The 22,760-nt window shown below is 45.9% G+C and overlaps 1 protein-coding gene across 1 annotated transcript in view; it reads right to left on the bottom strand.

The window, feature by feature from the left end:
* LOC126475090 (uncharacterized) overlaps positions 1 to 22,760 on the bottom strand; it is a 182,668-nt gene that overhangs the window by 6,566 nt on the left and 153,342 nt on the right. The window contains exon 7 of the mRNA XM_050102661.1: positions 22,509 to 22,714. Coding sequence (XP_049958618.1) covers positions 22,509 to 22,714 — 206 coding nt within the window. The remainder of the gene's footprint in view (positions 1 to 22,508; positions 22,715 to 22,760) is intronic.

Raw genomic sequence — 22,760 nt, 5'->3', positions numbered from 1 at the left:
TGAACGAACCTCCATCATGCTCGAGACAGAAATATCTTCCAAAGGGACCATCAGACCTCTTAATCACGGATTTTTATGAGTTCAAAAAAATGGTTCAAATGGTTCTGAGCACTATGGGACTCAACTGCTGTGGTCATAAGTCCCCTAGAACTTAGAACTACTTAAACCTAACTAACCTAAGGACATCACATACATCGATGCCCGAGGCAGGATTCGAACCTGCGACCGTAGCGGTCGTGCGGTTCCAGACTGCAGCGCCTTTAACCGCTCGGCCACCCTGGCCGGCGATTTTGATGAGTCTCGGGTGTGTTGCAGGGAGCTCAGGAGTTTTGTAGGGACCTGTCCTGAGTACACTGCTAGTGGCTTCTCAAGTAACAGCCCATAGATTCCGAGAAAATCGATGTTGAAGTTTTACCCGCACTTTTACACTGATTAGCCAAAACATTAGGACCACTGCGCACCGCGACGTTGGATGCAGCCTGGTGGCGCTGCTATCACGTGACGCGGTAACAAAAGTATGCAAGCGGAGCAGACACGGATGGGTTAACCCTAAAGAAGAGATGGACTGCAAGTGGGGAAATTCATAGCGACTTTGACAAGGGGCAGATTATTACACAACTGGCCATTAAAGTTGCTGCACCACGAAGATGATGTGCTACAGACGCGAAATTTAACCGACAGGAAGAAGATGCTGTGATATGCAAATGATTAGCTTTCCAGAGCATTCACACAAGGTTGGCGCCGGTGGCGACACCTACAACGTGCCGACATGAGGAAAGTTTCCAACCGATTTCTCATACACCAACAGCAGTTGACCGGCGTTGCCTGGTGAAACGTTGTTGTGATGCCTCGTGTAAAGAGGAGGAATGCGTACCATCACGTTTCCGACTTTGATAAAGGTCGGATTGTAGCATATCGCGATTGCGGTTTATCGTATCACGAGATTGCTGCTCACGTTGGCCGAGATCCAATGACTTAACAGAATATGGAATCGGTGGGTTCAGGAGGGTAATACGGAACACCGTGCTGGATCCCAACGGCCTCGTATCACTAGCAGTTAAGATGACAGGCATCTTATCCACATGGCTGGAACGGATCGTGCAGCCACGTCTCGGTCCCTGAGTCAACAGATGGGGACGTTCGCAAGACGACAACCATCTGCACGAACCATCTGCAGTTCGACGACTTTGCAGCAGCATGGACTATCAGCTCTGAGACCACGGCTGCGGTTACCCTTGACGCTGCATCACAGACAGGAGCGCCTGCGATGGTGTACTCAACGACGAACCTGGGTGCACGAATGGCAAAACGTCATTTTTTCGGATGAATCCAGGACCTGTTTACAGCATCATGATGGCCGCATCCGTGTTTGGCGACATCGAGGTGAACCTACATTGAAAGCGTGTATTCCTCATCGCCATACTGGCGTATCACCCTGCGTGATGGTATGGGGTGCCAATGGTTACACGTCTCGGTCACCTCTTGTTCGTATTGACGGCACTTTGAACAGTGGACGTTACATTTCAGATGTGTTACGACCCGTGGTTCTACCCTTCATTCGATCCCTGCGAAACCCTACATTTCAGCGGGATAATGCACGACCACATGTTGCAGGTCCTGTACGGCCTATCTCGATACAGAAAATGTTCGACTGCTTTCCTGGCCAGCACATTCTCCAGATCTCTCACCAACTGAAAACGTCTGGTCAATGATGGCCGAGTAACTGGCTCGGCACAATACGCCAGTCACTACTCTGAACTGCGGTATCGTGTTGAAGTTCCATGGGCAGCTGTACCTGTGCACGCCATCCAAGCTCTGTTTGACTCAATGCCCAAGCCTATCAAGGCAGTTATTACAGCCAGAGGTGGTTGTTCTGGGTACTGATTTCTCAGGATCTATGCACCCAAACTGCGTGAGAATGTAATCACATGTCAGTTCTAGTATAATATATTTGTCCAATGAATACGCGTTTATCATGTGTATTTCTTCTTGGTGTAGCAATTTTAATGGCCAGTAGTGTATTAAGCCGAGCCTGTGAACGAGTATCTTGAAAATGGCGAAGCTGGTCGAATGTTCACGTGCTATTGTCCTGACCATCCACGGAAACAGATAGAAGGACAGTGAAACTACTATTAGGCGCTAAATGATTGGACGTCTACAACTCTACACAGAACGTGGGGTTCGGAGGCTTGTCTGCTCTATAACGTAGGACAGATGGTGACCTGAGGCATCTCTCCCAAAAGGGCACAGTGTTGGTGCGCGCACAAATGTTTCGGAGCACGCCGTCCATTACACATTGTTGAACATGGAGCTCCGCAGCAGACCACCCCTAAATGTTCACATATTGACGACATCGTCATTTACGATTACAGTGTTCGCGGGACTATTGGGATTCGACGATTGATCAACGGAAACGTGCCGGGTCTTGAGATGAATCACATTTTTCTACGTTAGGTCGACTGTCGTCTCCACAACGCCGTCATCGAGGTGAACGGCGGCTCGAAACGTGCTGCACGCCTCAGACACAGGCTGATGAGAGCATTTTTATGCTTTGGGATACATTCTCCTGCGCTTGCATGGGACCTCTGGTAGTAATCGAAAACATGGAAACAGCTGCGAACCAGTTGCAGCCCTTCATGCTTGATGTCTTCCCCAACGGCAGTGTCATCTTTCAGCAGTATGTGTCCGTATCTCGGAGCCAGAACTGTGCTACAGTGGTTTGAGGAGCATTACAGTGAACTCACGTTGATGCCTCGGCCACCACTCACACACTTGGGTCACTATCAAGAGCAATCAACGCGTCCGCAAATCACGGGCCGTTATTCGCGCGAATTACATGACATGTGCTTAGGTATCTAACGCCACATACGTCCACAAACCTAGCAACAAACTGTCGTATCCCTAATACGCAGAAAGAGTGCTGTATTTCGTTCCAAAGGCGCACAAACAATCTATTAAGCAGGTGGTCAAATGTTTTGGCTCATCTGTGTTTACCCATAATGTTAGTGATGTAGCGGGAGAGCGTAGTGCATGGGCTGCAGTTCACGGCTACCGGTCTGGCAGTCGGAGGTACAGGTCCAAACCCTGGTCGGGTACCTTCCTTTTTTATTTTCTTTTTTCCAATTGCGTAACACAAAATATCATTAAATAATATATGTCGTGCAAAACTACTAGGAAATAGTCGTTTTCGCCATGTTCCTTGATTTCAGTAAGGCATTTGACACGGTGCCTCATTGCCATTTAATGAAAAAAATACGAGCTTACGGAGTATCGGAGCAGACCTGCGATTGGATTCAAGACTTTCTTGCAGATAGAACTCAACATGTCTCTGTTAACGGAACTAAATCGACAGCTGTAAAGGTAATATGCGGTGTAACGACAGTGAAGCGTGATAGGACCGTTGCTGTTTACAGTATATATATATATATATATATATATATATATATATATATATATATATATATATATATATATATATATATATATATATTCTTACTATCTTCTGGCGTTGCTACTATGGTATAGACAACTGCATCATCTGCGAATAGTAGAAAACTCGGATACTCTTTAAGGCTATTCGCAGATGATGCAGTTGTCTATACCATAGTAGCAACGCCAGAAGATAGTAAGGATATGCAGAACGACCTGCAGAGAAATTATGAATAGTGGCTGTGGCAGTTGACCCTGAACGTAAATAAATGTAACATATTTCGCATACATAGGAAAAGAAATCCACTACTATACAGCTACACTATTGATGACAAACAGCTGGAGACAGCGTCTGCCGCAAAATATCTAGGCGTAACTATCCAGAGCGACCTTAACTGGAATGACCATATCGAACAGATAGTGGGAAAAGCGGAAACCAGACTCAGATTCATAGGAAGAATCTTAAGGAAATGTAACTCATCTACGAAAGAAGTGGCTTATAAGGCGATTGTTCGCCCGATTCTTGACTATTTTTCATCTTTCTGGGATCCCTATCAGGTAGGACTGATAGAGAAGATAGAGAAGATCCAACGAAGAGCGGCGCGTTTCGTCACGGGATCGTTTATCTGGCGAGAGAACGTTACGGTAATGCTAAACAAATTCCTCTGTCAGACGTTACAAAAGAGGCGTTGTGCATCACGGAGAGATTTACTATCGAAATTTTGGGACAGCACTTTTCAGGAGTCAGATAACATATTACTTCCGCCCCACATACATCTCACGTATTGACCACGAGGAGAAAATTCGAGAAATTGGAGCCAATACAGAGGCTTACTTCCCACGCACTATTTGCCAGTGGAACTGGGTTGGAGGTCTCAGATACTGGTACCGAAAGTACCCTCAGCCACACAACATTCGGTGGCTTGCGGAATATGATGTAGATGTATAATTTCATTATTAAATTACAGCAAACTTTCTTTGAATGTGTATTACGTATGTTATAGAATAGATTACAGAATCGGCTTACTATCACTTGCAGTGCTAGAATAGAATTTCGGACGGTTTTTGTCGTAGAAGCAACTGAAACAAAAATTCTTAGAGCACCGCAAACATTTCACGAAAGCTACTGTCTTGCAGGTACACGGATTTTTCAGAAGTGATACCGGAAAACAGGGTTCGTTTCAACTCAAACAGATCGCGCTTTCTTCGATGAACGTCGTTACGAGCCATGTGTATTTGATCATTCCAGTGAAAACAGGTGCATTAATCTGATGCAGAATTACAGATGTGTTTTTATGGAATGTTCCCTGACAACGGTTTCTCTAATCGTGTTTGGAAAGGCGGGAGCATTTTTAATTTTTGTCGTGAAAAATTTAATCTGCGTATAAAAGTAAACATTATAGGGTTGCCAAATAATTACCGCCAGAGTGGTACCCGTGAACATAGCCGCTGCTCTACGCTCGCTTGGTCGACACACGAACAATGTTACATTTATACGGGGTGATCTTTTTCCACCGTGTTCAAACTCCTGGGATTTATCGATGAGAGGATATGGAACAAAAAAGTTATATTGAACTTATCTCCACAAATTCATGGTTTCCATGATAGATACCATTTATTCAATCACGCTTTTGTTACAGAGATTGCGGTCTAGTACGCCCTGTACCGTGCAGCCACAGTTACAGTATTCGTGGTTTCCTCCCAGAGGGTCACGCCCTGGCGCCCTCTCCTGCCACAGTAATTGGTAATGTTGAGCCCGATTCACTTCTCTTGCTCTCACCTTGCTGTGGATGTGATACAGCGTTGTAGACAATGGTTCCATATCCGAATCGAGAGCTCGCCGGCATGGTATTTACTTGCGGAAAGGCAAATGGCAACGGGTGGCGGGCAGCAAGGTTGTTCAGGAAACATGCCCCGCCGACAACACCCACAGCATTCAATGTTTGCAACAGTATTTCACCGTTTGTCTGAGATAGGGTAGTTTCAGGAAGCGTGAAATCATGAAGGATGTACCCGAAATGTTCGGACACCAGGCTTGGAGGGAAATGTGATTGACACTGTGGAAGGCGACCACCGTGTTAGTATCAGGCATTTTGCCCGCCAGTACAGGGTAAGCCAGACGACCGCGTGAAACATTCTCAAAGACAAATGTCAGTACCATTTTCACTTACAGAGTGTGCATGGCTTACTAGCGACAGACTTTCCAAATCGGGAACAATTTTGTCACTGAAACTTCCTGGCAGATTAAAACTGTGTGCCCGACCGAGACTCGAAATCGGGACTTTTGCCTTTCAGGGGCAAGTGCTCTACCATCTGAGCTACCGAAGCACGACTCACGCCCGGTACCCACAGCTTTACTTCTGCCAGTATCTCGTCTCCTACCTTCCAAACTTTACAGAAGTTCTCCTGCACAACTGGCAGAAGTAAAGCTGTGAGTACTGGGCGTGAGTCGTGCTTCGGTAGCTCAGATGGTAGAGCACTTGCCCGCGATAGGCAAAGGTCCCGAGTTCGAGTCTCGGTCGGGCACACAGTTTTAATCTGCCAGGAAGTTTCATATCAGCGCACACACCGCTGCTGATTGAAAATCGCATTCTGGAAACCTCTCCCAGGCTGTGGCTAAGCCATGTCTCCGCAATATCCTTTCTTTCAGGAGTGCTAGTTCTGCAAGGTTCGCAGGAGAGCTTCTGTAAAGTTTGGAAGGTAGGAGACGAGATACTGGCAGAAGTAAAGCTTTGAGTACCGGGCGTGAGTCGTGCTTCGGTAGCTCAGGTGGTAGAGCACTTGCCCGCGAAAGGCAAAGGTCCCGAGTTCGAGTCTTGGTCGGGCACACAGTTTTAATCTGCCAGGAAGTTTCATATCAGCGCACACTCCGCTGCAGAGTGAAAATCTCATTCTGGAATTTTGTCACTGGTTTCTTCACCAGGCAACTACGATTCTGGTATTTGTGTTATCCATACTATTCACAAATAAGGCCACCTTTACGCGGAGTGGTATCTTCAAATGCCACAAAAGTCGTCAGTGGGACAGCATGCAGAGCCCCCCTGGTATGGTGACAGCGAATCATCAGCATCAGTGCAGGCGGAATGTGTGGGCCGGGATAACTGACGACCGTATTCTGGGAGCAGTCTTCTTTCACGTCGCCTAACAGGCAGGAACTATCGGCGTTTCTTGCGAGTGACTTTATCTCCCCTGCTGTAAGAAGTACCATTGATGATTATGCGTGGCTGCTACATGATGGTGCTCCAGCCCATTCCGCCATTAACGGCCGGGCGCATCTCAGTAGTGTCTTCCTTGGTCGATGGATCGGACGAGGGGATCCAACTGCATGGCCTACTCGTTCATCGGATCTCAGCCCGTGCGATTTCTGGCTATGGGGCCATTCCAAAAGTATCGTGTATGCAGAGCCTATTACAGATGTGGAGACACTGGAGCAGCGTATTCATGCTGCCTTTGACACTGTCGGGATTCTGCCTGGCCGATGTGAACGTGTGAGACAGAACATGCTGCGGCACGTACACGCATGCGTTGAGGTACGGCAGAAACCATTTTCAATATACACTCCTGGAAATTGAAATAAGAACACCGTGAATTCATTGTCCCAGGAAGGGGAAACTTTATTGACACATTCCTGGGGTCAGATACATCACATGATCACACTGACAGAACCACAGGCACATAGACACAGGCAACAGAGCATGCACAATGTCGGCACTAGTACAGTGTATATCCACCTTTCGCAGCAATGCAGGCTGCTATTCTCCCATGGAGACGATCGTAGAGATACTGCATGTAGTCCTGTGGAACGGCTTGCCATGCCATTTCCACCTGGCGCCTCAGTTGGACCAGCGTTCGTGCTGGACGTGCAGACCGCGTGAGACGACGCTTCATCCAGTCCCAAACATGCTCAATGGGGGACAGATCCGGAGATCTTGCTGGCCAGGGTAGTTGACTTACACCTTCTAGAGCACGTTGGGTGGCACGGGATACATGCGGACGTGCATTGTCCTGTTGGAACAGCAAGTTCCCTTGCCGGTCTAGGAATGGTAGAACGATGGGTTCGATGACGGTTTGGATGTACCGTGCACTATTCAGTGTCCCCTCGACGATCACCAGTGGTGTACGGCCAGTGTAGGAGATCGCTCCCCACACCATGATGCCGGGTGTTGGCCCTGTGTGCCTCGGTCGTATGCAGTCCTGATTGTGGAGCTCACCTGCACGGCGCCAAACACGCATACGACCATCATTGGCACCAAGGTAGAAACGACTCTCATCGCTGAAGACGACACGTCTCCATTCGTCCCTCCATTCACGCCTGTCGCGACACCACTGGAGGCGGGCTGCACGATGTTGGGCGTGAGCGGAAGACGGCCTAACGGTGTGCGGGACCGTAGCCCAGCTTCATGGAGACGGTTGCGAATGGTCCTCGCCGATACCCCAGGAGCAACAGTGTCCCTAATTTGCTGGGAAGTGGCGGTGCGGTCCCCTACGGCACTGCGTAGGATCCTACGGTCTTGGCGTGCATCCGTGCGTCGCTGCGGTCCGGTCCCAGCTCGACGGGCACGTGCACCTTCCGCCGACCACCGGCGACAACATCGATGTACTGTGGAGACCTCACGCCCCACGTGTTGAGCAATTCGGCGGTACGTCCACCCGGCCTCCCGCATGCCCACTATACGCCCTCGCTCAAAGTCCGTCAACTGCACATACGATTCACGTCCACGCTGTCGCGGCATGCTACCAGTGTTAAAGACTGCGATGGAGCTCCGTATGCCACGGCAAACTGGCTGACACTGACGGCGGCGGTGCACAAATGCTGCGCAGCTAGCGCCATTCGACGGCCAACACCGCGGTTCCTGGTGTCCGCTGTGCCGTGCGTGTGATCATTGCTTGTACAGCCCTCTCGCAGTGTCCGGAGCAAGTATGGTGGGTCTGACACACCGGTGTCAATGTGTTCTTTTTTCCATTTCCAGGAGTGTATATTGTGACTGTGGTTGCAAGGTATAGCGCATATGAGACCATAGTCTCTGTAACAATATATGATTAAATAAATGGTCTCTAGCATGGAAACCACGCATTTCAGGACATAAGTTCCCTAGACCTTTTTTTGCTCCGTATCCTCTCATCGATCAATCGCTAGAGTTGCCCATGGTGGAAAAAATCACCCGATAGAAGGTACGCATTAAACTTTAACATCGACTTCCGACCGACGGCTGTGGCCGAGATGTCCTAGGCGCTTCAGTCCGGAACCGCGCTGCTGCTACGGTCGCAGGTTCGAATCCTGCCTCGGGGATGGATGTATGTGATGTCCTTAGGTTAGTTAGGTTTAAGTAGTTCTAAGTCTAGGGGGAGAAAGAAAACTGGCGTTCTACGGATCGGAGCGTGGAATGTCAGATCCCTTAATCGGGCAGGTAGGTTAGAAAATTTAAAAAGGGAAATGGATAGGTTAAAGTTAGATATAGTAGGAATTAGTGAAGTTCGGTGGCAGGAGGAACAAGACTTCTGGTCAGGTGACTACAGGGTTATAAACACAAAGTCAAATAGGGGTAATGCAGGAGTAGGTTTAATAATGAATAGGAAAATAGGAATGCGGGTAAGCTACTACAAACAGCATAGTGAACGCATTATTGTGGCCAAGATAGATACGAAGCCCACACCTACTACAGTAGTACAAGTTTATATGCCAACTAGCTCTGCAGATGACGAAGAAATTGAAGAAATGTATGATGAAATAAAAGAAATTATTCAGATAGTGAAGGGAGACGAAAATTTAATAGTCATGGGTGACTGGAATTCGAGTGTAGGAAAAGGGAGAGAAGGAAACGTAGTAGGTGAATATGGATTGGGGCTAAGAAATGAAAGAGGAAGCCGCCTGATAGAATTTTGCACAGAGCACAACTTAATCATAGCTAACACTTGGTTTAAGAATCATGATAGAAGGTTGTATACATGGAAGAACCCTGGAGATACTAAAAGGTATCAGATAGATTATATAATGGTAAGACAGAGATTTAGGAACCAGGTTTTAAATTGTAAAACATTTCCAGGGGCAGATGTGGACTCTGACCACAATCTATTGGTTATGACCTGTAGATTAAAACTGAAGAAACTGCAAAAAGGTGGGAATTTAAGGAGATGGGACCTGGATAAACTGAAAGAACCAGAGCTTGTACAGAGTTTCAGAGAGAGCATAAGGGAACAATTGAAAGGAATGGGGGAAAGAAATACAGTAGAAGAAGAATGGGTAGCTTTGAGGGATGAAGTAGTGAAGGCAGCAGACAATCAAGTAGGTAAAAAGAAGAGGGTTAGTAGAAATCCTTGGGTAACAGAAGAAATATTGAATTTAATTGATGAAAGGAGAAAATATAAAAATGCAGTAAATGAAGCAGGCAAAAAGGAATACAAACGTCTCAAAAATGAGATCGACAGGAAGTGCAAAATGGCTAAGCAGGGATGGCTAGAGGAAAAATGTAAGGATGTAGAGGCTTATCTCACTAGGGGTAAGATAGATACTGCCTACAGGAAAATTAAAGAGACATTTGGAGATAAGAGAACCACATGTATGAACATCAAGAGCTCAGATGGAAACCCAGTTCTAAGCAAAGAAGGGAAAGCAGAAAGGTGGAAGGAGTATATAGAGGGTCTATACAAGGGCGATGCACTTGAGGACAATATTATGGAAATGGAAGAGGATGTGGATGAAGATGAAATGGGAGATACGATACTGCGTGAAGAGTTTGACAGAGCACTGAAGGACCTGAGTCGAAACAAGGCCCCCAGAGCAGACAACATTCCATTGGAACTACTGACGGCCTTGGGAGAGCCAGTCCTGACAAAACTCTACCATCTGGTGAGCAAGATGTATGGAACAGGCGAAATACCCTCAGACTTCAAGAAGAATATAATAATTCCAATCCCAAAGAAAGCAGGTGTTGACAGATGTGAAAATTACCGAACAATCAGTTTAATAAGCCACAGCTGCAAAGTACTAACACGAATTCTTTACAGACGAATGGAAAAACTAGTAGAAGCCGACCTAGGGGAAGATCAGTTTGGATTCCGTAGAAATACTGGAACACGTGAGGCAATACTGACCTTACGACTTATCTTAGAAGAAAGATTAAGGGAAGGCAAACCTACGTTTCTAGCATTTGTAGACTTAGAGAAAGCTTTTGACAATGTTGACTGGAATACTCTCTTTCAAATTCTAAAAGTGGCAGGGGTAAAATACAGGGAGCGAAAGGCTATTTACAACTTTTACAGAAACCAGATGGCAGTTATAAGAGTTGAAGGACATGAAAGGGAAGCAGTGGTTGGGAAGGGAGTGAGACAGGGTTGTAGCCTCTCCCCGATGTTATTCAATCTCTATATTGAGCAAGCAGTAAAGGAAACAAAAGAAAAATTCGGAGTAGGTATTACAATCCATGGAGAAGAAATAAAAACTTTGAGGTTCGCCGATGACATTGTAATTCTGTCAGAGACAGCAAAGGACTTGGAAGAGCAGTTGAACGGAATGGATGGTGTCTTGAAGGGAGGATATAAGATGAACATCAACAAAAGCAAAACGAGGATAATGGAATGTAGTCGAGTTAAATCGGGTGATGCTGAGGGTATTAGATTAGGAAATGAGACACTTAAAGTAGTAAAGGAGTTTTGCTATTTGGGGAGCAAAATAACTGATGATGGACGAAGTAGAGAGGATATAAAATGTAGACTGGCAATGGCAAGGAAAGCGTTTCTGAAGAAGAGAAATTTGTTAACATCGAATATAGATTTAAGTGTCAGGAAGTCATTTCTGAAAGTATTTGTATGGAGTGTAGCCATGTATGGAAGTGAAACATGGACGATAAATAGTTTGGACAAGAAGAGAATAGAAGCTTTTGAAATGTGGTGCTACAGAAGAATGCTGAAGACTAGATGGGTAGATCACATAACTAATGAGGAAGTATTGAATAGGATTGGGGAGAAGAGAAGTTTGTGGCATAACTTGACCAGAAGAAGGGATCGGTTGGTAGGACATGTTCTGAGGCATCAAGGGATCACCAATTTAGCATTGGAGGGCAGTGTGGAGGGTAAAAATTGTAGAGGGAGACCAAGAGATGAATACACTAAGCAGATTCAGAAGGATGTAGGTTGTAGTAGGTACTGGGAGATGAAGAAGCTTGCACAGGATAGAGTAGCATGGAGAGCTGCATCAAACCAGTCTCAGGACTGAAGACCACAACAACAACAAGTCTAGGGGACTGATGACCTAAGATGTTAAGTCCCATAGTGCTTTGAACCATCGACTTTCTCGGAAATTAGGGTCCGTCGCATGAAAAACCACTTTCCAGGTACTCACCACAGGGCCATCGACAACATACCTGATACTCGTAATAATTCGTGATTAAGAGGTCTGATGGTACCCTCAGTAGTGAAAAATTTCTTATAAAACTTGTGCTGTTTCCTCGGGACAAACCGATGGAAGACTTTGGTCTCTGAAGGAAACATTTTGGATGAAGGAAATCTTGACCCCATTATGTAGTCATGTATGGATACTATGAATGACATGAGAAAACCTAAGTCCTCAACAAAACATCCAAGCCATGAACAACACTTTAGCAAATCGGTCTTAGAGATGCACGTTAAGTTAATCTTAGCACCGACGAATACAAGGGGCAGTCAAATGGAAACGAGGCTGAAGAGCTAAAGAAACTGGTACACCTCCCTAATATCGTGTAGGGCCCCGCGAGCACACAGAAGTGCCGCAACACGACGTGGCAGGTACTCGACTAATGTCTGAAGTAGTGTTGGAGGGAACTGACAACATGAATCCTGCAGGGCTGTCCATACCATAAATCCATAAGAGTACGAGGGGGTGGATCTCATCCGAACAGCATGTTCCAAGGGATCCCAGATACGCTCAATAATGTTCATGCCTGCGGAGTTTGGTGGACAGCTGAAGTGTTTAAACTCAGAAGGGTGTTCCTCGAGCCACTTTGTAGCAATTCTGGACATGAGGGGTGTCGCATCGTCCTGCTGGAATTGTCGAAGTCTGTCGGAATGAACAATGGACATGAATGGATACAGGTGATCAGACAGGATGCTTACGTACGTGTCACTTGTCAGAGTCGTATCTAGACGTATCAGGGGTCCCATATCATTCCAACTGCACAACTGCACATGCCCCACCAGAGCCTCCAACAGCTTGAACCGTCCCCTGCTGACACGCAGGGTCCGTGGATTCATGAGGTTGTCTCCATACCCGTACACGTCCATCCGCTCGATACAATTTGAAATGGGATTCGCCCGAACAGACAACATATTCCAGTCATCAATCGTCCAATATCGGTGTTGACGGATCCTGGCGAGGCATAAAGCTTTGTGTGGTGCAGTCGTCAAGGGTGCACGAGTGGGCCTTCGGCTCCGAAAGGCGATATGGATGATATTTCGTTGACTGGTTCGCACGCTGACACTTGTTGGTGGCCCAGCACTTAAATCTGCGACGATTTGCGGATGGGTTGCACTTCCGTCCCGTTGAACCGTTCTCTTCAGCCGTCGATGGTCTCGTTCTTGCAGGATCTTTTTTCGGCTTCAGCGATGTCGGAGATTTAATGTTTTACCGGGTTCCTGATATTCACGGTGAACTCGTGAAATGGTCGTACAGGTAAATCCCCACTTCATCGCTACCTCGGAGATGCTGTGACCCATCGCTCGTGTGCCGACTATAACACCACGTTCAAACTCACTTAAATCTTGATAACCTGCCATTGTAGAAGCAGTAAACGATGTAACAACTGCGCCAGATACTCGATTGTCTTACATAGGCGTTGCCGACCCAGCGTCGTATTCTGCCTGTTTACATATCTCTGTATTTGAATACCCATGCCTATACCAGTTTCTTTGGCGCCTCAGTGTAAAAAGCACGACGCGGACATTGGTAGCGCCGATGGATATGTACAGAAGTGTCTTCTACTGGGAATCAGGAAGTAACATGTGAATTTTCACCGCTGAGCCGTTTGTCTGTTAGACGAACTCTAAATGGCGTCAAGAGTCGTTTGTGTGTCTGACTTCATTATAAAGAAAGATGAAAGAGGAACAGCGGGGTTTAGTGCGCTTTCTGATTGCGAAGGAGTGAAGTGAAATTCATGCCCTAATATCTGCTGTGTATGGCGGACGGTATGACACATGCGCGTGTGGTTGCGTGGAACAAACGATTTAGAGACGGTGGTGTGTCGCGAAAGACAGCAGTCGGCCAGGACAGGCCCATCTCGTCGTTATTCGTTGTGTCATTATGTTCGATTCCGTGGCAATGACATTGCCTCACGACCGTGATGTAATCCAGGACAGAAAGAAGCTCAGCCTTGGTCGTAATACCATCTGGCTTTTTTATTGCAGATCTAGATTTTAGATCTGCAATAAGAAAGACGGATGTTATTACAACCGTTGCCAACCTTCTTTCTGTCCTCCTTCTGCCATTGCTGCGGAGGATGTTGCCGTGAGAAAACACCGTTTGCGGAAGGTGGAAGACATTCGGTTCATGCTGGGTATGGCTCTTCTCATCATAACAGAGCATCTGAAGTTCCGGAAAATCTGCGCACTGTCGCTTCCCCACAGTCTGGCAGAGGAGCAGAAGCTGAATAGAAAATCGACAGCACTGCAGCACCTGGAATGGTATCATGACGAAGAATATCATTTGCTGTCCCCTATTGTCGCAGGAGATGAAACATGGTGTCATCAAACGAGGAGGAGTGCTAGTTCTGCAAGGTCCGCAGGAGAGCTTCTCTTAAGTTTGGAAGGTAGGAGACAAGGTACTGGCAGAAGTAAAGCTGTTGAGGACGGGGCATGAGTCGTGCTTGGGTAGCTCAGTTGGTAGAGCACTTGCCCGCGAAAGGCAAAGGTCCCGAGTTCGAGTCTCGGTCGGGCACACAGTTTTAATCTGCCAGGAAGTTTCATATTAGCGCAGACTCCGCTGCAGAGTGGAAATCTCATTATGGTGTCATCAGTTTGAACCGGAGAAGAAGCATAAGAGCAAACAATGGAAGCACGAATTCACTCCAACCGAAAAATTCCAAAGCCTTGCACGTCACCATAGGGAAAGTCACGATGACCTTTCACTTTAAATCTAAGGGCCCGCTTCTCATTGACCTTCTGGAATAATGGATAGCAGTACGTGGACCAGTTGCAAAAACTGAAGGGCGCCATCAAGTCTAAACGCCCAAGAATTTTGACGGACGGTATCATTCTGTTGTAGGATAATGCCCGCCCACGTGTTGCCAAGATTGTTCCGATTAAGCTACAGATGATTTGATCGGAAAAGCTTATTCATTCTCCACACAGTACTGATCTCTCCCTTGTGAAGTCCATATTTCTGGTGCCCTGACGAGTGGCCGTCGATTTCCTTCTTGCACGCTTGGCAACCGCAAACGTTTTCTATGAAGACACCGACTGTCTTGTCTCACAGCGGAGTACAAGTATTAACAGTTATAGCTCTTACTTTAGAAATAACGAACAGATTAATTACTTTTTTCCATCTGTCTCGTTTTCAATTGACTGCTCCTTATATTTTCGCCATACAAGAATTTGTATCTGGTTCCTAAGGTGCGACTGTTATTTGCACAGTTGGGGCCAAGAGCACATGCTAGGACAATAGAACAAAAACGGTAGAAGATTTAAACCAGAAAAGGGCAACACAGTCACGACGATCGAACTAATCACAATCGTGGACGCTCTCTTTCTACGCAGTATATTACCGAAAGGAAAAAAAATCGATCTGATTCCAAATCAACCACTGCCTTACCAAAGAACAGCGATGCCAGAAAAATGAGTTACCCGCAGCACACAGAAAGGTAGACGTATTGGGAGAAATTCATAACAATCAAAAAGTCAAAACGTATTGGATCAAGGCTTTCTGTAGGATAGAACGAAACGAAATTGCAGATAGTCTGGCAAAACAAGACGTGGTCAGATGTCAATGTAACTTTGTACAAGTGCGAGTACACGCCACAGCGGGTATGTAAAAGATCAGAGTTGCAATTCTTTGCAATAAGTAGAAACACATACTAAAGTCAAGGCAAACGACTTTCTACAAAGAGATAGATGACTGACAGGAAATGAATGGAATAAAGAATGGGCAGAATTCTGAAATCAAGACGCTGACATTATGCCAGTATCTCAATATTAGCAGTAGTACCATGCAAACCTTATCAAACAAAGAGCCGTTTGTATCCACTACAGCACGATTGATCTTGAATCGTGCGTACTCCTGACAGCATCTACACCGCATTCATACTGTTGGGTCACCGCTTTATGAATATGGAATCATGAAGGATGCGAACCACTTCTTCTTTGGATGTGGCAATCGAAGACAACAATCTGCAACACTAATTCGTCGTCTGGCGACGTTAAAAATGTTCCCTTCCAACATCTGTGCTGACGCCTCGACGACAACAGACTGCAGGGTATACAACGATGATAAACTAAACTCCTCCCGAACCGGCCATGAAGGCCCAACGGTACTGACGTGCCGCCATGTCATCCTCAATCCTCAGCCCATAGGCGTCGCTGGATGCCGATATGGATGGGCATGTGGTCAGCACACCGCTATCCCGGCCGTATGTCAGTTTCCGAGACCGGAGCCGCTACTTCTCAATCAAGTAGCTCCTCAGTTCGCCTCACAAGGGCTGAGTGCACCCCGGTTGCCAACAGCGCTCGGCAGACCTGATGGTCACCCATCCAAGTGCTAGCCCAGCTCGACAGCGCTCAACTTCGGCGATCTGACGGGAACATCTGTTACCACTGCGGCAAGGCCGTTGGCATACAAGGATGATGCGCAGAAATATTAAACACGTAATATACATATTTGCATTCACTGTCAAAATGAGATAGAAGAAACATGTAAATATTAAATTGCCTGTTAATTTCACGAATTAATGGAGTTAACTGTAACTGAGTCACCTAGGACCTATGCAGCATGTACACTGCTTGACAAAAACAAGTGAAGCACAGAAAAGACATGGTCGAATGTCAGTGTAAGTTCTCATACATACAAACGACCGGCGGATATGTATAAAATTAGAGTTGTAGTTCCCCGTAACAGGTAGAACGACCACTGGATTGCATTAGTGTTGTTCATGCTTAGTGTTAGAAGGCCTGTTAATGTACATAAGGAGCATGAATACCGTTAGATGTTGAGTGATTACTATGAAGGTATGCACTAGTATGAGACAGCTTTAGCAGCAGCTGTCAGACTTTGAATGTGGCTTCATTATCGGTCTCCATTTGGCCGGCTACTCGAATCGTGCAATATGCAGATTCGTGGGGTCTTCGGATGTGACAGGGCTCGGTGCTGGACCGTACGGGAACGTCAGGATACGCATACTCGTACTGGGGATTCCGGTCGACCATGTCGGATCACCACAAGTGGCAATTGCCGTATTGTGCACCAAGCATATCGTAACCCAGCTCAGCTGTGCCTGCCATCCGAGAACACTGAAACATTCTGTGCCATCCCGCAGCAGTGGTCGGAGATGAGATGCACCCAGACCAGGGAATTACCATCCATTACGTAGGCTACCGTTAACACCACAACACAGAATACTGCGTCAGTAGTGGTGCAATGACCGGGAAGCATGGACTACTGATGAATGACGTCACATTGTGCTCGGCGATTAATGGTAGTCCTGCAGTACAGCGAACGATCATCGCTGGCGAGTAGATCTAGGGAGAAGTCCCATTCTTACAACGTTTTGGAGAAGCACGGCGATATTATCCCCGGTGTCGTGGTATGGGGAGCCATCGTTTGTGATTTCGGATAGTGACTGGTAGTAATTGACGGAGCTCTGACGATATAACTGTGTTTTATAGACATCCTGTGCCATGACAACATATTACCTCTCGTGAGACAGTATCGTGGTTCCATCTTTCAACAGGACAACGCTCGTCCACCCATGGCACGTGTCTCTGTGAACTCTCTGCGTGGTGTTAAGATACTCCCGTGTCCAGCGAGATCCCCAGATCTGTCCCTGAAAGATCATGTGTTGGACGTAAACCCCGCCCCAGCGCCAATATCCAGGATAGCAAGAACTAGTTACAACAATTGTGGGAGACCTCGCCTCAAGACGGCGTACAACGGCCTTATGACACCCTCCTCAGCCGAATCAATGTATCCATCCAGGCCAGAAGGGATGCAACGTCATACTGATAAGACGGCCAGTACCGCCAAGTTCATTTGAATTTGACTCGATTTTGTAATCACTGAAGTGACATCACATACTATCACAATCTGCGAAGTTTCATTTCGTTTCCTTACCACCTTCTGGATGCTTCATTATAATTTTTCAAGCAGTGTAGACTGGCAGTATTTCTACCAGTACTGTAAATCTGTTAGTTATCTAGTTATGAGATGGGTTCTTTAAATTACGGTATTATCTTTTTCCTCTTCCTTTTTTTCTTTCATTTTTCTTCCTTTATTTTAAATGGCATGACCCAATACTCTGTCTAATTATGGTTCTTCGTTGTAACTACTTGCACCTCTCCATCTACCTTCACATAAATGTTGTAGCCAACGTATGCAAACCAGCTAAAGGTTATAAATTGTATGTAAATGTCTGTATGGCTACATACCTGAGCGCCAGAAGAAACGCCAGGTACCGATGATGAGCGTCAAGTCTTGTCAGTGACATTCGATTTCAAACCCTACAGCAGTCTCTGCTGTTAGTAAACTCAGATACAGCTCAAGCAGTTCCTGGGCAAACACTGCAATGGGAACTGCATTCAGTAGGCATTTCGAGTCAGGTAATCATACTGACACGTAAAGCCACACGGCTTCAATGGGCCTAACAGATCAGAAGCAGGACTTTTGACAGTGGCTGACTGTAGATGTGAAGTGTGGTCGGACCAGTTCGCACTTTACCTCTTCCCAAAAAAATGCAAGTCGTCGACTGTACCGACGGTGCACTGTGGTGTTTAGCCCACATGTGTGTGGAAAGGTGTGGTTATGGTCGAACATGCCTTTGTGATACGTTACTGGTGTTTTCGTACCATTACATATGATTATTTACTCAGGTACCGTGGATGTGAGCCAGAATGTTTACTTCAACATACAAGGTGACTAAGTGCTGCCGTTGCTTCTACATCTTCATGCTGGGTATATCGCAGACACTGTCGTCTTCCAAGATGACAATAACCGTGCGCTGTAGCACGTTCCCGGTCTGACGAACAGTCAGGCACACTGTCGCATCTCCACTGCTTACTAAATTAGCCGATTTTAATCCCATAAAAATATTCCAGACTATTTGTAACATCAGGTGAAACATAGCTAGCGACATGTTCGCAATGTAGCAGTTCTACGGCAGTGCTTCCCATCCTGGTGGTAGTCATCCCCTGATGGTAAAACGAAATTTTCTGAGTCGTAAAAACAAAAGTGTTCGACTGTCTTTCGGTCATTAAACTAAACTATTTTTAAAAGATCATTACTATTATTATTATAAGTTAAACATACACAACACCGGTGTATTATTCTACAATATTTATTATTTGTTATACGAAACGGTTTTGGGTTTTTACGCCATCATCAGATGCAGAGATAAAAGAGTGGTGCAGTGAAATTTTGCTGGTTCAAAGATTTCAAACTAGTGCATCTACAGAGTAACTCCATTTCCAGAGATGAAAATGTTAATCTGAGATCAAGGATTTTTTATCTCTGGAAATGGAGATACTCTGTAGATGCACTAGTTTAAAACTTTTCATTCAACAAAATTCTACTTCAGCACAGCTGGTGAATCTGTAACAACCGAAAACTGGTTTGTGCAAAAAATAACCAGTGTTGTGTGTCTTTCATTTATAATGTAAAAAATAATGTACCAAGAACCGACGGAACAGTTGATCAAAGCATTACGATTATCACTATTTCGTAAAATTATAATACTGATTACGTGAATTACCAGTAATTACTTTGTTTTCAAGTACTAGCGTAAAGCGTGATACAGGGTGGTAGAGATTACAGATTGTGATTTTATAAACATCTTCCTCACATAGTTCACCCACCAGACACACACTTTAAAATTTGTAACATGCATCTATGACACCAAAATCGGGACATTTACGTCACATACGTTTAAATATCTCATAAAATGAGTTACCGCAAAGGATCACAAATTTCTTCATTATTCACTTCGCAACAGCTAAACGAACTACACTACTGGCCATTAAAATTGCTACACCACGAAGATGACGTGCTACAGACGCGAAATTTAACCGACAGGAAGCAGTTGCTGTGATATGCAAATGATTAGCTTTCCAGATCATTCACACAACGTGCTGACATGAGAAAAGTTTCCAACCGATTTCTCATACATAAACAGTAGTTGACCAGCGTTGCCTGGTGAAACGTTGTAAGGAGGAGAAATGCGTACCATCACGTTTACGACTTTGATAAAGGTCGGATTGTAGCCTATCGCGATTTCGGTTTATCGTATCGCGACATTGCTGCTCGCGTTGGTCGAGATCCAATGACTGTTAGCAGAATATGGAATCGGTGGGTTCACGAGGGTAATACGGAACGCCGTGCTGGATCCCAACGTCCTCGTATCACTAGCAGTCGACATGAGAGGCATCTTATCCGCATGGCTGTAGCGGATCGTGCAGCCACGTCTCGATCCCTGAGTCAACAGATGGGGACGTTTGCAAGATAACAACCATCTGCACGAACAGTTCGACGACGTTTGCAGCAGCGTGGACTATCAGCTCGGCCTGTGATGGTGTACTGAATGACGAACCTGGGTGCACGAATGGCAAAAAGTCATTTTTTCGGATGAATCCAGGTTCTGTTTACAGCATCATGATGGTCGCATCCGTGTTTGGCGACATCGTGGTGAACGCACATTGGCAGCGTGTATTTGTAATCGCCATACTGGCGTATCACTTGGCGTGATGGTATGGGGTGCCAGTGGTTACACGTCTCGGTCACCTCTTGTTCGCATTGACGGCACTTTGAACAGTGGACGTTACATTTCAGATGTATTACGACCCGTGGCTCCACCCTTCATTCGACTCTGCGGATCCCTACATTTCAGCAGGATAATTCACGACCGCATGTTGCAGGTCCTGTACGGGCCTTTCTGGATACAGAAAATGTTCGACTGCTGCCCTGGCCAGCACATTCTCCAGATCTCTCACCAATTGAAAAGTCTGGTCAATGATGGCCGAGCAGCTGGCTGGTCACTATACGCCAGTCACTACTCTTGATGAACTGTGGTATCGTGTTGAAGCTGCATGGGCAGCTGTACCTGTACCCGCCATCCAAGCTGTGTTCAACTCAATGCCCAGGCGTATCAAGGCCGTTATTATGGCCAGAGGTGGTTGTTCTGTGTACTGATTTCTCAGGATCTATGCACCCAAATTGCGTGAAAATGTAATCACATGTCGCCGGCCGGTGTGGCCGTGCGGTTCTAAGCGCTTCAGTCTGGAACCGCGTGACCGCTACGGTGGCAGTTTCTAATCCTGCCTCGGGCATGGATGTTTGTGACGTCCTTAGGTTAGTTAGGTTTAAGTAGTTCTAAGTTCTGGGGGACTGATGACCACAGATGTTAAGTCCCATAGTGCTCAGAGCCATTTGAACCATTTTTTTGTAATCACATGTCAGTTCTAGTATAATATATTTGTCCAATGAATACGCGTTTATCATGTGCATTTCTTCTTAGTGTAGCAATTTTAATGGCCAGTAGTGTAATTGACAGCACAACACAACAGTAACTATGTAGAGTGGTCAAAAACGGTCTGAATAGTTTCTAAGGGTGTTGCAGGTCAGGTTGTGCTGATGAGTAAAGCTTAAGAAAAAAATGTTCTATAGGCTACGCCGATTCCGAGTTATTTCGCACTGAAGTTAGCCATCAGCCTGTTGCGCACGCAAACTCAAGCGGCCTGCCAGAGATAATCTCGCCAAATGTGTTCTCCATTTGACTTGCTAAAACAACAAGAGAGCATACTTAAATTGGATATGGAGCGGTATTAAGGATAGACCCCGAGCCAAAGGCTGAGCAGTATCGTGAACTGTCATATACGCTACGAGAACAACTTGCACTAATTGTATCTGGCATGCTGCTTGAATTTGCTCTCACAGTGACCTGAGTGGCTAATTTCAGTCCTAAATAACTCGTAAACGGCGCAACGTATCGAACTTTCAAGAAAAATTTTTTTCTTAGCACAACCTCCGGTACAATACCCTTGCAAGGTTTTCAGAATGTTTCTGACTACCCTGTATGCAGACTACTACTGCATTTCCATAGCGCCTACACATTATTATTATTATTATTATTATTATTATTAGTGACTCAAAGCACTGACAGTCTACGGTCTTCCAATTTCTGCCAGTTCAGAAGTAAGGCTTCCAGTAACCAAGTGATTTACAAATAGTAAATATAGTGCTCACATTTTGTCTTGGTTGATTTTAAATGTGGGTGCACGCTGTGAGTGAATCAAGTGTCGCTGGAGATGGAATTTGTGAAGAGTAGCATGTTTTGCAACAACTACAGATAAATTTCTTTTCTGGGGAGCTGTAGGGAGCATTCGTGATGGACTAATAATTGCTTCATCGTTCTATAAATAAAGGTTGTTAGAAACAAACAGTACCAATTGTTTCTTTGACTCATCAATTTATGATTTTTTTTACAAAAACCTTCAAAAACTGAATATCACTTATCTTTCGTCATTTTAAAAATATGGGTAATCAAAATAAAATTCTTTTCCGTTTTAAAGCTTACATATGCGGTAGTTTTGATGTTGGTGGTAGTGTTGGGGGGGGGGGGGGGCTACTAGTTAATATCTTATTCCACTCAGGGCTAATGGTGTAAGTAATGTTGAGAACCACTGCTCTTCAAGATCTAATCATTGATGAGTAGCTTCGACTGGGTATATCATACCTGAAGGAAATTGTCGACTCTCGTCATCACCGAACTGAGTGCATTATCAAGACTGGAGTCGCTGTTGCACTGTATTAGCGTGATGTCACATAGGGGTGGTCAACGTTTTGGCCGGGCCGGTGTGCTGACTTTAAGCGCTATTGACCCTTTTTTTATCTAGCCTAATGGGAGGAAGGTAGTTACCTTGTCGGCACGCTCCTGCAGCGCCTTCCGGATGCTGGTGGCGACCCTCTCGCGGTAGTGTATCAGCGCAAACTCGCCGACCACGGAGAAGACGGTGAGGAAGCAGAGGATGATGTACCAGTCCAGCGCAGTCGCGTACGACACGGGCGGCATCTGGGCGCGCGCTCCCATGCCCATCGTCGTCAGCGACAGCACTGACGTCACGCCTGCAGGACATAACGTGACAGCAGCAGTGTGTGCATGCTTCTCGTA

The sequence above is a fragment of the Schistocerca serialis genome, chromosome 4 (genome assembly GCF_023864345.2).
Source record: "Schistocerca serialis cubense isolate TAMUIC-IGC-003099 chromosome 4, iqSchSeri2.2, whole genome shotgun sequence".
NCBI classification, from domain to species: Eukaryota; Metazoa; Arthropoda; class Insecta; order Orthoptera; family Acrididae; genus Schistocerca; species Schistocerca serialis.
Note: the sequence above shows the minus strand (reverse complement) of the source record. Positions and strands in the feature narration are given on the sequence as shown.